Here is a 17078-nt window from a genome sequence, read left to right as displayed (position 1 = left end):
TTTTCTTTCTTTCTTTGGTAGTATTAAAATTAAAAGCCAAAACATCCTATATGCCTTTGAGCTAGTATTCAGAGAGATTCATCTTCCCCAGCACTTAACCTAGAGAGTTTCCCATGTAATCCTATTAGTCATAAGAGCCTCTCCAAGCCCTCTGAGATTTCACTTGGCCAGACAACTGCAAGCAGTGATGGCCTGGCAGCCTGTTGCCAGAGAGGTGGGGGCAGAATGATATTCCAGCTCGGGGGGGTTGCCTGGTTTAGTCCCTTTGAAGCAGTATCACCGTGTGATTTCCATTTGTGTTAGGCCAGTCCTGGAGCAAAATGACTGGGAGAGGGAAAGGGGCAAGGAATATAGAAATGAACTGTCATACAGAAGCACAGTAAACAAATACATTTACTTACTTGACCTCTGTTGCCTCCATTATGAGCTTTTTTTGTCTCCGGTTTTGGAGGAGGGGACTGTGAGACAGAAGATAAAGACATATCACTCGGGATTTTCTGACACATCTGTGGCAGCAAGCAGAGCTTCAGGTCCTCTGGCCTGCCCACTGCTCTGGGGTTGAGCCAGTCACAATGCAAGTCACACACACACACACACACACACACACACACACACACAGAGGGATGATGCCAGCCACTCTTTAATTTCATAAACCTCATACTGTTTCTCAAAATCAGGCACATGTTCCCTTTAGTTCATCCTTACATTCTGCCTCCAATCACATGTATGAGGTATGGATATACATGTTCATGCATTTCTACTTATATAAGTAATTATCCACTCATCATGTCCTGACTCCTGCTGTGTGCAGGAACTCTTTTTTTACAGGAGGATGTTAAGTCCCCTCCTTGTCGTTAAGGAATAACCACACTGTGGCATTTGCTTTTAAAGGCCCAACATATTGTTTTAAATATTCTCACAGTACAAACACCTTCTCTGGCAGGATGGGTTTGACTTTTGGAAGCAGCCCATGGTCATTAAATCTGGTGAATCTGGTGTGTGTGATGTCATCTGACATTAAAAGCAAAGATAATTACCAAATAGAAGCTTCCACAGTCTGGGGTATTGATGGCATGCTGTAACAAGGATTTAACCTGTTAAAGGATGCACTTTAATGCCCAGCATTCATTGGCTGTATAAGCTGGAGCATGTTTGTCAAGAATCAACATGGTTCACACACACACTCCAGTATATGCAAATACAGAAGTTATCCTGCTTCTTTTCACTATGGAGTCAGCTGAAGTTTCTATCCCTGGTAAAAATAACATAGGAAGCAAATTGATGTGCCAGGCAGGAGAGATACAGTGGTGAACGAGACGCACAGGCACTGCCTTGGGAGCCATGGTCTAGGGAGGCAGACACGTGCGATGCAGGTAACACCTAGGGAGGAAGGGGGTGTGATGTCGAGTGCAGAGCAAGGGGACATCCTTTGCTCTTGTAGAAGAGTCAGGCAAGGGGACTCAGAAGAAGCTGATACCTCAGGGGTATGTGGGACTGCTGAACCCTCTGGGCCCAGAGCTGAGCAAAGAGCAAAAAGCCTTAAAGCAGAGCTTTTCAGCCTTGGCACTCTTGATACTTTGTCTGGATAATCCTTTGCTATGGAGGGCTGCCTCATACATTGTAGGAATGTGTAGCAGCATCCCTGATCTCAGCTTTCTAGATGCCAGGAAAGTCCCACCCTCCAAGCTGGGACAACCCAGAACGTCTCTGGGCATCGTCCCTTGGGCAAGATCACTCCCCATTAAGAACCACTGCCTTAATAGAACATATTGATACATTTTACTGTGTCAAAACTTGAAAAGAAAAAAATTCCTATGACTGCATAAAATACAGTTAAAAGGTAGGCAACATGATGAGGAAAATATGTAAAACATGCAGAAAGGATTGAAGCCTTTACTGTAGAAAGAATTCCTAGGTATCAGTAAAAGATGAACACAAATAAAAAGGGCAAAGAAGTAAAGCAACCTGTAGAGTGATTTGTGCAGAATTTTATATGATTTTAAACACAAAACACACTATATATTTGTATGTGTGGTGACTGTGTGTCTGTGTGTATAAATACAAAAGAAAGGCTAGAAGACCGCACTAAATTTTTAACAGTCATCTAGAGTCCCTCTAGAGATGGGACTGGAACTGAGGGTAGTAGTGGCTGTGGGGTCGAGGGAGGGGGAGTTAGTACCGGCGGGGAGGGGGGACTAGCTCTACCAGTGTTTGAATTTTCACAGGAACATTCATGAGCTGCTTGTATAATTAAAAATCAATTGTATATTTAAAATTGTATAATTAAAAATCTGGAAGTCAGGATGATTGCAGAGAGCTCAGAGATCCTGAATTCCCTAATATTCTGAGCTGGACTTCTTCCACCTGCTCTGATAACCACCACCACTGTGTATTGTTCACTGCTGTGTCCGCTCCTGCTCTGAGCACATTGCATATATTCAGCTCGTTTACTCCTCACAATGTATCACACCCATTTTATAGACGACAAGGCTGAGGCAGAGAGGTTATATAATTGGCACAAGGTCACACAGCTAGTAAGGGGCAAAGCAGAATACAGTCAGGGTTAACTTGTCCAAGTCTGAGTCTCTGCAGATTGGTCACCCGTAAAACAGTTGTCCTCCTGAAAAGCACCCCAGAAACTGGCTCCAGGCTGGTGCTTAAAGCAATTCTGATCAACTCTAGGGCTTGGCCCCCCACCACCCTCCCCCATCACATATTCTGTGCTGGCAAGATAGCACTGGAGCCAAAGTTCCTTTATGTCGTACTGAGATTATATCTCAGCCCCCATCCTGCTGGGGAAGGAGCTAGTGCTTCCTAATCATGTAGCTTAAAAGCCTCACACTAAATAAATATTGGGTCCTGGATTGGATCCTGGAACAGAGGAAGGACATTAGTGGGAAAACCAGTGAAATTCAAATAAAGTCTGGAGTTTAGTTATTAGTAATGTAGCATGTTGATTTCTTAGTTTTGACGAATACGCTATGGTAATGTATCCTGTTAACCTTGGGGAAACTGGGTGAGGAGTATTTGGGAACTCTCTAAACTATCTCTGCAACTTCTCTATAAATGCAGTATTATTCTAAAATAAAAGACAAGGATTGGGTCCCTCAGCCCTGCCACATCATTGTGCATTACCCCAGTTAGAATATGATGGAACAACCCGCTGACTCATACAGCTGCCCCTCATACTGCCTCTGTGACTTTCCCCCTCAAGGGCTGCTCAGCCAAGGGTGCTTGTTTGCCCAACACCAGGATTCTAAGCAGGCACAAGTGATTGTGCCTTAACCATTATACCAAACTGCCTCTCACTAATCCTAGGGGCCAGATCCTTTCTTTCTTTGCAAATCCAAAGGGATGATCTTAGTGTAGGGCCAGCTGCCTCAGAGATCAAAACAAGATTGTTAAGTTCCATTAGCAACTGGACCCATAGCCAATGAGGGAATGTATAAGCTTGGCTCATATGCGAAACCCAAAGAAAATTAATGTTTTCATGTCTGTAACAACAATATTGATTTTGTTGCATAATGAACTATAATTTGGTTACTAGAAGGTATATAAGCATCAGTTATTAGATACCATAGATTCTCTTTACATACCATTTCAATTGTTTTGTTAATGTGTTTCTGAATTTCCAGAAGCATGTCCACACCCTGTAAGTAGAATAACCATGATCTTCCACAACTGCAGTCTAGAATTTTAAACATAAAAACTTATACCACACATGGCTATTTCTAACTCAGAAAATCTGTAGGGTCCCTGATGATGCATCCTGGTTAGTGAATTATATATGGCCTACAAAATCAGAAGATTAAATGTTAATCTTCAACCCTCAATTTTTATTTGGTTGAAAATGAATGAGAGGTTTTTCTTCCTCATTATCCTCTCTTCATTGTTCAGAACTGATTGGTTCAGTTGGTTGGATCAAGTTAACTTCATTCTCTTTCATGGTCTCCTGACCAACCTTCTTGCAATACATGTCACAGGTCATCAAGGGATTCTGCATGATAGTGTTTGAATTAGTATAAATCCACTGTCACTTAGAAAGTAGAAAAATGTATTCTGATGGTGGTGGGATCTGCATATGGAGACAGATGAAGAATGGCATGCCAAATGCTCTGGTACCCAAATAGCAGATATTAACTGAAGGAAAGATCCTGGCACCAGGATCTGAACATGATCTGACAGATGGTGAGCCAGATATAAATCCTAGTCTTCCAAAATTGGTAGAAGTGGGTAATGACTATTCTCCTTAAAAAAGAATTCTTTATCATAAAGAAATTATCTTGAGATTTAAAAAAATGATTGTCACTAGCTTAGATAAAATATCAGTCAATATACTACCGGAGGGGATGGAGCTTCCTGTACTTTTCCTGTAAACATCCACTACAGGACACGAATGTTTAGTTCTCCCGAATGCCTAATTGGTAGAATAATTCATGAAGATTTAAAAAGGCATACTGACTCATTCATGCCGCTGAAGAACAATGAGACACTAACAAACCTCTGAGTAGTAAAGACGCCACTTAGGATTCCTTCATTCCATATTCCGTAAACATGCACTAAACCTCTCTTACGTGCCAGGCAATCTGCTAGGCCCTGCAGTTCCTACTTAACAGAAGGGCTGCTATGAAAGTGCCACCTTCCTCTTGTTGCAGCCACAGTGCATAGACTAGTAAATTTAAAAATCTCAGTTGCCCCAGAGAATATCCTTCCAGCACTATCAAGGCGTGCAAAGTCACTCGCCCGTGGCTTGTCTGTGAACCACTAGCCTGAGTCACTGTTGTGATGAGCTGGAGATCCAAGGTGGTCTAAATTTGGTTCTCTTTCGTTTGAGGTCTTGTTTTCGTCCCACTTCCCTAATTTCCTAATTTTTTTTTCTCATTTTATATTTAATTCCTTTTCCCTTGGTGTCATAAGCCTTAGGAACATACACTAAAAACTCATTGATGATGAAGGCTTTTTTTTTTTTTTTTTTAAGAAAAGGTAGTTTGAGATAATGTAAGGTACTTGTTTAGCTGTTAATCCAGGACGGGGTATACAAATCACTTCTTTCATTAAATTCAGCTTGCCAGGTGATGACTTCCCACAGCTGACCAGAGATACCATCAGGAGAGGTATAGTTAGCTTTGCTGGCTGATCCTGAAAAAGGGGGAAAGCAAGGGGAAGTGAGAAACATCGTTCATTATCTTGAGATACTCATGGGTCCTTGTAAAGGAATGTAATGGGTACTAACCTGGTGGTGCTTCAGCAGTGCAATATTTAAGTATAGAGGATTATTGCCCAGCACGGCACTGGTTTTGGCAACAGCCAGTGACACAGCTCCTATGGCCATGCTGCCACAGAGTATGGGCTCAACAGGTTCTGGGGGTATCATTGGTTTTTTTGTAAGAGTATCCTTCCTCCCTGAAGAAAAAAATATTGATAAAAGATTGCTTTCTAGAAAGTTTGACTATGATAAAACTATATATCTTTTTAATGCTTTACTTATAGCTGTGAAGGCCCAGCATAAAGAAGGGTTGAAAGCTGAGGCTGGCAAGAAAATATTCACCACTTCGACCCCTGAGAAGTTTCCGTCTGATGTCACTTACTACTCCCTAATGCTCAAATAATCCTTAGCCATGGATTTTGCCTAAGAAATTTTAGAACATTCAGTATTAAATCCTTCAACAGTCATGTGGGGCAGATATTGTTATCTCACCTAAACGGGGGCTTAGGTTCAAAGACTTGCCCAATACCCAACAGAAAGTGAATAGGGGGAGGATTTGGATGGTCTTTGAATTCCAAACCCTTTGTTTTCCTACGTTCCACCACCGCTCTTGCATACCCAGCTTCCTGTTGAATATCTCATGTGAATATCTAACTACTTATCTTGTTTGCCCACCCCAAACGGATGCCCTTTTCTATGAGGGCTTCCTTCCAGATCTAACCATCCACCCAGAATCCTCACCCATCTTTCACTCTCACGTATTCTCAGACACCCCGTCTGATCAGGTACCACAATGTCCATAATAAATCTCTAGTTTTCCTCCTGTCCTCTCCTTCCCCACAGCTACTGACCTGAGTCAGGTAGGTAAGACAAGTGGAATAAGATGTGTGAACACCCAGCGCATATTAAATGTGTAGCAAATTACTGTCCCCTCCTACTTCTTCCCTTCTTACATTCCGAGTTCTATCCGTCAAAAGAAACCACCAAATGAACACCTGTTGGCAGTCTCTACCTATGATTCAGTAGTGGTCATCCCCACCCTCCAGGAGAAGATTGGTCTAACAGGATTCTTCTGCCTTGGGCAACTCTCCTCCCCTCTCTGGGCCTCAGTATCTAAATCTATGAAATAAGACACCTTGGCTTCACGATCCCTTTGGTCCCTGCTTCTTGCGCTTTCTTATTTAATGGAACCCACACTTATCTGGTGTTTAGTTTGTTTCCGGCATTGTGCTAGGGGCTGGCAGTGCTAAATTGAATGAGGCATGACTCATGTCCTCCGGGAGCATGTTGTAGTTGGACAGACACACAGATCACTGTTACAAGAGCTCCAGCAGCAGCTCCAGAATGAACATACTGGAGGAGCTGAGGTTATAGCCACATGTTGGAAGGCATGGAACAAAGGTCCATGATAACTTTAAGATTATTTGTCTTAAAATAGCAAGGTCTTCCAAAGACAAGTTTCATTAATATATTACCTATGACTGAGGAAATGTTGGTTATCCATATCAAAGGATATCATTCATCTTTAAAATACGGAGTGGCTTTCTGAGGAGCTAATGGGAATTTTGAGGAGCAGTTAAAGGTCTCCGTGCCACCCTCCCCTTCCCTGCCTTGGGCATTGCCACTGTTCAGTGCACTCTGTTTACTAAGTGTTCACCTCTGGGTAAGAAATATTTTTATCTTACAAATAAAAATGGACGGTGGGGTGGGGGAAAACCGTGCCCACCTCACACAGTAGCTTTAAGCAAGGAAGTGGCGTGAAGGGTGGATGGTACCCGGTGGGACTCCAACCTAGGTCTGCAGCAGAGAGACTTGAACTTGGAAAGGCAGTCCAAGTTTCAGCCTTTCTTCCTCCACATTTGTTACTAATGGTCCTGCAGGATGATAAGCCACCGACCTTGCTTTTGTCCTTTTTTTTTGGCTGGAGGTGGAGGAGGCAGTGGTGGTGTTAGAGGTGAAGGTGTAGGCACTGTGGAGTCTTCCAGGCTCTTTTCCAATTCTTTTCCCTCCTTATCTTCTTGTACTTTACTTTCAAAGAATGTCCTTAATGGTAAGAAAGTATAACTTTACAATGAGATATTGAGAAATATCACTCGTAATTCTGGTCATGTTTTAGTGCTGACCCCAAAATGTGTCAGTAGTTAACTCTGCTTTTTAAGCTACCTAAGAACAAATCAGCTTCAATTTCCAAGGCTAAAAAATGATGCTGTTATAAAACTATGTTCAAGAACTGAAAATCATTTGGGCCTGGAAATAAATGTTTAAAGATTTTAGGTGCTCATTTTTAAAATTATCTGAGCCCTGTTTGTTATTTTTTAAAGTAAAATTTGAAGATATAGTTTGATTAAGGGCTATTGGATTTTCTTTTTGAATAAATGACGATCAGACTAAAAATGAGGCAAGAACAGACAGTAAAATATATAGCACTATGTGCAGGACTTCCTTTTCTTTCTTGCTTTTCTCTTTTTTTTTTTTTTTTTTTGAGGTGGGTGCTTAAAATGAACAGTTAAGAAAACTGTTGGGAAATCCAGCTTAGGTGCATCTACATAAAATATCAGCTCCCCGGAATAAAAAGAGGCTAAAAGCTTCCACAGACATAACAATAATAACAAGCCAGAAAAAAAAAAAAAAAAGATATGGGAATCAGATTTGCACCAGATGCCAATGGGGCAGTGCCTTTAAAGTACTGAGAGAAATCGATTTCAAATGAGAATTCTATACTCAGCTAAACTGTAAACCACAAAGGGAAAGTACTGACATTTCCACACATGTAAGAACTCAAAAAATTTACATCCCAAATACCCTTTTCTCATCCTTACTTTTAAAGGTTGGAATCCAGTAATTTAAGAAAGAGGACAATATGGGATCCAGGAAACAGGAGAACAATGAAGGGATGTCTTATGGCATCTCTTTAGTAGGCCTAAAGAGGAACCAGTCAAGATGGGAGATTTGGGAGGGAAAACTCCAGGAAAAAAGGAATGTAACAGAATAGAAAGTATGACTGAGAGCTTGGGAAAAAATAAGGATGTGTTAATAGCAAATAACACCCTGGAAAAATGGTACAGATGAACCGGTTTGCAGGGCAGAAATAGAGACACAGATGTAGAGAACAAATGTATGGACACCAAGGGGGGAAAGTAGCGGGGGCGGGTGGTGTGATGAATTGGGAGATAGGGATTAACAAGTATACACTAATATGTATAAAACAGATAACTAATAAGAACTGGCTATATAAAAAAATAAATAAAATTTAAAAATTTAAAAAAAAAGATTGCCTAAAAAAAAAAAAGCAAATAACACACACACACACAAAGGACTAAGTGGAATAGCATTCAAAAACTGTAAGGCAACCAAAAACTATTCAAACACGTTTTTTATAAGGTCATGATCCAACTCTGAGGCAAACTAAAATGTGAAGTTATGCACAATTAAGCAAGTGTTGAAGCTTAGAGAAAGAGAATCCAGTTGACCTTCTTTGACCAAGAGGGTTGTGGCGTTGGACCCACACAAAAGGAAAAGGAATACTAACCCACACTTGGTTAGGCATTGAACAGTGCTCACGTAGTCCTAGTAAACAGTTCCTTGGTTTTCACATTTTAGAGTCAACCTATGGGCAAAATCTGGAAGACTTGGTTGTGTCTGGAGGTCAGAACATAAGCATCACCCACTGGGCTATATAAAAGGATAAGAGAGGCTCATGGACCAGGGGGGCATGTGAGGAGGTGGGGAGGGGGAAAGGAGGACGTCTGTATTCTTAATCCTTTTCCTGAGAAACTTTTCACTGAATCCTAGGAAAGCTCTATGCATAAAAGAGGCCAAAGGGCCTTATGTAGCCTTACAAAGTAAAATTTTAATAACAGGGTTTTCAGAAGAAAAACAACATTTTATGCTAAATTTTGCTGCTTTAGCATATGCTTCTTAATTGACTTCCCGACTGTACCCTATAGATATGACAGACCCATTTCATTGGCAGGTGAAATGGAAAGAAAAGAGGTACATAGTTATACTGGACACTTATATTTCAAAGTGCGAAATTTACCTGAGCACCTGATCCACCTCAGCCTGGTTGGAAGGAGCTAAGCCCTGAAGCTCCTTGGTGATGGTTTCGTTGACCCACCGCACCGCAGTGCTGACGGCATCTGACCTTTCTAATTCCTCTGCTTCAACCAGCTCCGGTAGAGCGTTCTCATGGACTTTGAAGGGAGTTGAGATCACCACAGAACATATATTCTGAAAACAACACAAACATGTTCTACATTCTCCCTACCTTTCACGGGAAATAGGAAATTGAATGCATCCAGCTTTTAAGGTACATGATATTTTATCACCAATTTCAAAGAGAAAATGAGAATCTATAATTTTCTTTGAGATATTTTTATAGCTATTGAAACACGATGGAACCCAACTTGAAGGAACGTTTAAAATTATTACCTTGTTAAAATACCCTTCTAAAAACCCTACATTGAACTTTATTTTTATCACTACCTCTCTAAAAAAATAGCTAAAAGGAGACAAATTTAATCATAATTATTTTCATTTATGAAAATGAATTTTTCTTTATGTAGATCGGTCTATATATCTATAAATCTATATATAAATACATGAATCTATAACCCTATCTGCAGATTTAGAGAACTCATGACATTAATAATGTCAGAGTTTTTAAAACTATTTTTGCCCCATTTCCTTTCTCCATCTTGGATCATCTTCAGGTTAGCAAGTCATGTCTGTACCAGTAGTACACATAACCTAATAAGCCATCATGGAAGATTGTATGATTCATGCTTTGTTTTCCTAATTACTACATATAGTGTGTGTAGTTCGCACACACTGAATTTCAAAACATTAATTTTCCATAATTTAGACAATACATGCTAATAAATGCAGTGGAGCCAGGACATAGTGAAGAACACATTTAAGCTGCCTCCTACCTTGGGAAAATTTTGAACGGTGCAGAATATTTCCACTTGTAGTGTTGGAAGCCCCAGTCCATCCAGCACATTTTTCCCCACGACTTTGCATATGGTGGGAGGCTTTGCAAGTTTAGAAAAGCAGTTTGCCTTCAACACACACACAAAAAACACAAAAATCACAATACCACATCTAATTTATCTTTAAAAGGTCATTCACATTTACTCTAGTTTCTACTAAACCTCTCCTTGAATGCCCTCCTCGTTCTGGGATTAGCCTAGCAGCTCTGCGGGAACGTTCAGAGATTTGGATTTAGCCTCTGGTACGTGGGGCAGTTTGCTTTTTGAACTCTCAGCAGAAACTCGCAAACATGTCTTTATTTAAAGGTCTCGTGTCACTCTTTAGTGGGCCCTAACCTATCCTTCTGTCCAAGATACCGAAGTCAATTGGTCTCTAGAATACTGTGATGCATTCAAACCTAAAAAATCCTTAAGTGGGTCTATTTTCATTCCTCCCAACAAGGCACCGGATATTTTAATGGTGAAGACTTATGCAGAGGCTGTATTTCACTTACCATCAGATCATGCGTAGAACTACATGGTTAGAGAGGATTGTTGGAACCTTAGTAACAGCAGTTTCGTTGATGTGGAAGAGCAGAAGTCGTTTGGAAGTGATCCAAGAAAGAGACGGAAGAAAGAGAATGAAGCTGAGGGAGAAAGTCCACTCAAGGAGCCTGAGTAAAAAGATTCAGCACGGTGTCCCGACGCAGAGGGGCGGAAGCTGGGAGAGAAGGAAGAGGGGCGAGTGAAGGCCCACCCTCCTCACCCCCTTTATCACCAGACAGTATTCGCTCTTCATTTTCATTTAGCAGACCAGGCCTCTTACCTTTCACTTCAAAATCCAGTGACCACAACCTACATAACAGGTCATTAATGCCCATCAGCAGTGTGCCAGCACCAAGGTGATGGCCAGGAGAACTAAAGCAAAAGCCAACTTTCAAGCTATCCGTGCGTTTGAAGGATGATGGTTTGTATATGACAGAGTAAGTACCTAAATGAAGTTAGATAGAATCGGGAGAAAAACACGATCTAGCTTATACTTTGTGAGTTCAATTCAACAAGCAGTGAGCACCTACAATGTACCACATGCTGTGTTAGGAGGAGAATGGAACAAACTTTTAAAAAATGCTTAGGAGCTACCTTGAAGGAGTGACTTTGTCTTGTTTATCACGGTATCACATAGCACAATGCCTGGCATATTTAGGATTCCATACATTATATCTTGTATACATTCATAAATGTCAGACACAAACCTTGGGCACATTTGTATACACGACGTCATTAAATTCTCAAACTCTCAATTATAAGTTTTATGCAATAGTAATATTGTTGTTGCCCACAGGCATCTTTCCCGTCCCTGAATTCCTCTAATATGTAAGAGAAGCATAGAAGAAATGGCATTTGAGCTGGACACTGGAGGTTGTGTAGTAGTTCAACAGGCAGACAAGAGGGAGAAACTGAGGGCAGGTACTTCAGGTAGAGGGAATAGGATAAGTGAAGGGGAGGGAATTGGGGAAACTTCACGCTGTAGGGGGAAGTCAGTGCGCCTGTGCGGAGGAGTGGTGGGGAGGGGCAGGGGAGTTGAGCCTGTTACCGAGGTAGCCGGGCGAGCACTGTGAGTCACACACTGGAACGTGTTTGATCTTACTCAGCATGCAAGGGGGAGCCACAGGAAGCTTCTGAGCAAAAGAATGATGGTCAGGTTTGGGATTAGGAACATTGCTCTGGCAGCACTGTTGGGGATGGCCTTGAGAGAGGGGGAGACTAGGTGAGAATAAGGAAGGCCAAAACCGGGGCAGTGACTGGGAAGATGAAAAGGAGGTTGCCTTTATGCCAATCCAATTCCTGAACACCCTTCAAAGCCCAAGCCAAAACTCTCAGATGCTACAGCCCACAGGCATCTTCCCCACCCCTGAATTCCTATAACAGGCACACAGTGATCTATTCCTCAGTCTAGCACTCAATCCTATATTACCCTATCTATTACTCCAGTTATCTTATGTATCGGTGGCTTTTGTCCCTAACTGAAGTATAAAACTCCCAGAGAGCTGTGCAAACCAAAGACCTGGCTACCTAATAGGCTGGGAAGAGCGTTACACTGGGGACAAGAGTCCAAGTTTCCAGTCTTACCTTTTGCACTAAGTAGCAGTGAGACAAGGGCTTGGTGTCTTTGTAAAATGAGGAAGTCGTTAACTTTCAAGAATTCCTCTAGCAAGAGACAGTGGAAAGATAATGGAATTGGGAGCTGCATTCACTCCTTCATCCCACAAATAGTTCTTGACTGTCCACTATGTACCACGCACTCTACTAGGGACTAGGGAAACAGACCGGGTTTGATTTCTCACTGTCATTCACTGTGTCCCTTGGGGAAATCATTTAAATTCACTGGGCCACAGTTCTTTATTTGTAAAACAGGAATCATAACGTTTACCTCACTGTGGTCCTAAGGATGATGTGATATCACATAAAGCACATAGCACAAAAAGGTGCATCAATAAACACCTCCCCCCCCGCCCCTCCTCCAGTTTGATGTATAGGCCAGGACTGAGAAAAATAAACATTCGTGGAACATCCCCTATATTAACTGAATCTACAAGGTGTGATTTTGAACCCTGCAAACACATCATGCTTCTTCACAGCATTTAAGTACTCTGCTTGGTGTTGGCATATTGCCTCACCATAGTGCAAATTCCTACCAGTCCCAACCATGATGCCTTCCAGAAGGTGGGTGTTGGTTAGTACTTATGGATCTGGAAGTGAGAAAACGCTTGCCTTTGTTTCAACTGCCCACTGCTTAAGGCTAAGATGTGTGCCAGATGGTGCGCTGGGCACAGGGCTTAGGAGGGGTATATGAAAAGGCCGCCGCTCTCCATAGGAGCTCACAAGCTGCCCAGGGAGGATTTCAGTACATGCTGGGGACGCTACAAGGACCTGAAGGACGATTAGTCCTGGGCAAAGTGGGCAAGACTCTGATCTAAATTTTAAGTCTAGGTGCGAGCTGGTCAGGTGGGACGGGCATCCAGGACGGGAAGGGCGCACAAGTCAAGGAGCGGACATTTGAAATCGACTGAAAACTTGGCAGCGATGGGAGCCTGCTGGGTATGAGGCCCCGGGGTAGGCTGAGGCTAAGCTGTAGCGAATACCAAGGTGTTCGTCCCGTGGTCAAAAGGAGGCCGCTGAAGGTTGGTAAACTGAGCTACGAGGTATTAAGGTCTGTGATTAAAAAGTCAACTGGCAACCGTGGCAGGCCCGCCCAGAGGTAGCGAGGATGCCTGCCAGGTCCTGAGCTGTCACCTAGAGTCCTCATTCCTCTAGCAGCTTCCAGTCCACCACTTTCTCTCTCGAGGTTCCTTCACCCAGACTTCCGCCCTGCTTCTTCCCTTCAGGGTCGCGGCTCCGCGCAACTACTGCCCCCGACCCCGCGGCGGCGGCGCGCGTGCGCGACTCTGTGGCGCAGGCGCACGGCGTTGCCGCAGCGCGGGGCGTGGGGAGAGGGGCTGGAGAGGAGAGGGTTCTTGTCCCAGGTCCCTACCAGGTGCCCGTAGACATCGGCAGGCTGGAGGTAGAAGGTGGAGTTGAGCAGCTCTTCCAGCCTGCGCGGAACGTCGTTCTCCCGGTAGTACTCCATCGCCTGCTGCTTCAGCTTCTGCAGCTCCCTAGTGGTCCCACAGCTGCGGCCGCCGCCTTCTTCCCCCATGGTAGGAGATTTAAGGCTACAGCGGGGGTTAGCTGGGGGGCCCGCGAGCGTCCTCCCAGTCGCTAGGCAACGCAGCGAGATCCCGACCCCAGATCTCGCGATGCTTCCAGCCTCACGTTCTTCCCGCAGCCCGAGTAGCGAATGGCTACTTCGTCCTCCTCCCCCTCCCTCTCCCTGAGGGTTTGGCCCACGGGGTTGGGTTCATTGATTCTTGAGACCGGCTCCCGCCTGGCGTCGTTTTCCACTCTTTCCCCGAAGGTTTTCAGATGGAAGAATAGTTAACGCTCTCATGAAGCGCTTTTTGCGGAGGCGTGAGAGGGTTAGCCCCGGCTTCCAGCTGGGGACTCGAACCTCGGGTGGCGCCGGTTCCCGGTGGCCCTGGGACTCAGGCCATCGGGCTTCCCCCAGCCACCCCCTCGTTCCTCGCGGTCGGGGAGCTCCTCCGGGCGGCGGCCTGTGCCGGCCCACTCTCGGGGGGAGGGTGGTAAGAACTCTGGGTACCCTTACTAAGCTGTGGAGGACCCAGGAATTCAGTGATTCCGCAGATACTTACCAGCCCTGAGCAGAGCGGTGTGCTGGCTGGGCGTACTGCGAGGTCCAGGAGAGAACGGCCACGCGCCCTCCCCTGGGAGATGAGTGGGACTAGTGGGGTGAAATTCTTCCGCAGAAGGAAAAAAACAGTGTGGGCCGGAAAAATTGGGGATGAACCTTAAGGACAGGCCTAGGGTAGGGTGTTACAGACAGACTTGAGGAGGAGAAGCAGGAATGGAGGACTGTCATTGGGTCCTGTTCTCTCTTTAGAACCTTCAGAGGCCGCCTGCGTCCTGCCCTTTTAAGTCCAAACTGCCTGCTTGGCTTTATTACACTTGCTAGGTGTCTCGTGCAATTATACAACTTCTTAATGCGCGCCCTCTGCTCTAGATACATCTGCTGCAGGAAAGGGCTGAGATGGACAGGGTGTTCTTGTTCCACTCTTGGCCTGTTGGTGTTCGTGACCTAAGGCAGACCATTTAAAGCGTTCATGTTGGGCTTTTGCTCATCTGGAAAACAATCTTAACTACTCTGCCTACTTCACAAGTCAGAGTAAAATGAGAAAGTGAGTGAGAAAACACTTTGAAACAAGATAGTTATTTTCAATAGAGGCAGGTAGATGCATGCAAATAATGTGATTCTGTAAATAGTGCTCTAAGAACCCAGACATGCACCTCCTTCTGAACTCCCTCAGTGTTTTTTCCAGTTCTCTAATGGAACAATGGAACTTTCTGGGGTGTGATAGATCATCATGGATCTACCTTATCCTTGCTAGATGGAAATCCCTCCATGACAGGAGCCAAGTCTGAGCCATCCTCACCCTCGCTGCAGGGACAGAGCTTGTGCTCTGCTGAATAGGTGTTGAATGAACGTTTTATTCAGGATAAGCCAGCGCTGTTGCTGCTGTTTCCATCCCACCACGTGCCTTTCCTCATATCCCTTTAGAAGGAAGGTACTCCTTCTCTCACACGTCCATCCTTTCCATCCTTTAATGCCTGTTGACTCCCATATCTTCAAAGAAGCCATGCTCCACACTCCAGCTCACACTGTGGCCAGCCTTTCCTTCCTTCTGAACTCCTTTCCCATTTGCAGCTGCAGCTGCAAAATTCAGCGTTTAAGGATGTCTTGATTCATTTGACGCTTTAATGGAAAATTAAGCATCCTGGGCTGGGACCATCATGTCTCAGTCTCCCCTCTGTAACCCGCTGGCCTCTAAATTCCTTAAGGACAGGGACTTGATCTGTCTTGTTCACCGTTGCGTCCCCAGCATCCGTACATTACCTGACAGAATAGATATTCCGTAAATGTTCGTTGAATGAATGGATGGACTTTACACATAATAAACACTTAACTCACAGTCGGATATTTTGTGAATAATGAGTACCCCAGGCTGGTTTGAGCAAAGCCTTTATCTTCAGGAACAATGAGAAATAAGGATGGCAAAGTAGTCTGAGGTGAGATTGTGAAGGAACTGGAATGCCATTCTGTAAGAGTGGAGGGCACCCCCGAACTTCTGAATATAGGATAGGCAAGATGGAAGCCTCCTGAGTGTTGGAGGAGGCTAACTGGCAGCAGTAGGTAGGCTTGGTGGGTGTTTGGTTATGCAAAAACAGGAGACTCAGGTAGAAAATAATATAGATGTAAGAGCTGAAACGGTGATGGTAGCAATGGGAAGAGAAGGACGAGACAGGATGGAAGGATGAAAATCACTTTGAGTGATTGGATGTGGGGTCGGGGAACCAAAGATGACTCCATAGAGGATAACTCGTAGAATTCTGTCTCAGTTAACAGAAATGCAGTAAGTGAGAGAGTGATCTGGTTTTGATGGAGGAAATGTGGTACATTTGGTTGTAGATGTGTGAAGCTTGAGGTATCCCAGAGGAACAGGAGGACTGAAGACACAGATATAAGACATCCACAAAGAATTTAAAGTTGAATAAGACTAGATGAATCCTCTGGAGGGAAAAGGGAAACCAATCCTCTTAAACTCAGGACCTAAATATTGGGGAACAAATTTATTTAGGACACAGGGGGACAACCAAAAAGGACTTAGAGAAAAAAGAAAAAAATCCACAGCCCGGAATCTAGGGCAGAGAGTTTGGGGACTTTCTCAGATGTGTGTGTCTGTGTGTACACATGCATGGAATAAAGTCTAAAAAGATATACATTTGCATGTTAATTGTGTCACCCTGATGGGATCTTTTATTTTCTTCTTTTTATATATTAGTGGTATCTGATTTTCCTGAAATGAGTGTATTACTTATATAACTTTGAAGAATTACATTAAAAATATTTGAGGGAAAAAATATTTGAGGGAAGGATATTAAGTCAAATGTTATAGGAGAATTGAAGACTGAAAAGAGATTTTTAGGAACTCAGTTCTTCCCTTATGGATCATTCCATCTTCTCAAATAAAAATAAAACTTAATGAAGGCTAAATAAATAAATAAACCTACCCTCCCTGTTTACTTCTGTCATTCACTCAATCAACCAATATTTATTGAATGCTTACCATGTGTCAGGCACTGTTCTAGGCCCTGGGGGAAAAGCACTGAATAAAATGGATAACATCTCTTCTCTTTGTGGCACTTAAGTTCTATTGGCACTTCAGTAGCACTTACATCCTAGTGAACCATTGGGACAATAAACTGAAATAATAATAGATGTGAAAGCA

At 43.5% G+C, this 17078-nt stretch overlaps 1 protein-coding gene across 3 annotated transcripts in view; it reads right to left on the bottom strand.

Moving 5' to 3' along the window:
• Positions 1 to 13905, bottom strand: part of ENO4 (enolase 4) — a gene marked incomplete at its 3' end in the record, with an annotated part of 29156 nt that extends 15251 nt beyond the window's left edge. For all 3 annotated transcript variants that reach the window (XM_082641669.1, XM_082641670.1, XM_082641671.1), the window contains exons 1-8: positions 13709 to 13905; positions 10138 to 10266; positions 9246 to 9436; positions 7104 to 7249; positions 5234 to 5403; positions 5008 to 5139; positions 3597 to 3650; positions 402 to 458 (exon numbers count right to left, since the gene is read on the bottom strand). In XM_082641669.1, the coding sequence (XP_082497795.1) occupies positions 402 to 458; positions 3597 to 3650; positions 5008 to 5139; positions 5234 to 5403; positions 7104 to 7249; positions 9246 to 9436; positions 10138 to 10266; positions 13709 to 13873 (1044 nt within the window). In that variant the 5' untranslated portion in view covers positions 13874 to 13905. The remainder of the gene's footprint in view (positions 1 to 401; positions 459 to 3596; positions 3651 to 5007; positions 5140 to 5233; positions 5404 to 7103; positions 7250 to 9245; positions 9437 to 10137; positions 10267 to 13708) is intronic.
• Positions 13906 to 17078: the final 3173 nt, after the last annotated feature.

The sequence above is a fragment of the Mesoplodon mirus genome (assembly GCF_964341445.2).
Source record: "Mesoplodon mirus genome assembly, chromosome: 2".
Taxonomy (NCBI): domain Eukaryota; kingdom Metazoa; phylum Chordata; class Mammalia; order Artiodactyla; family Ziphiidae; genus Mesoplodon; species Mesoplodon mirus.
This window is presented reverse-complemented; position numbering and strand designations above follow the sequence as displayed.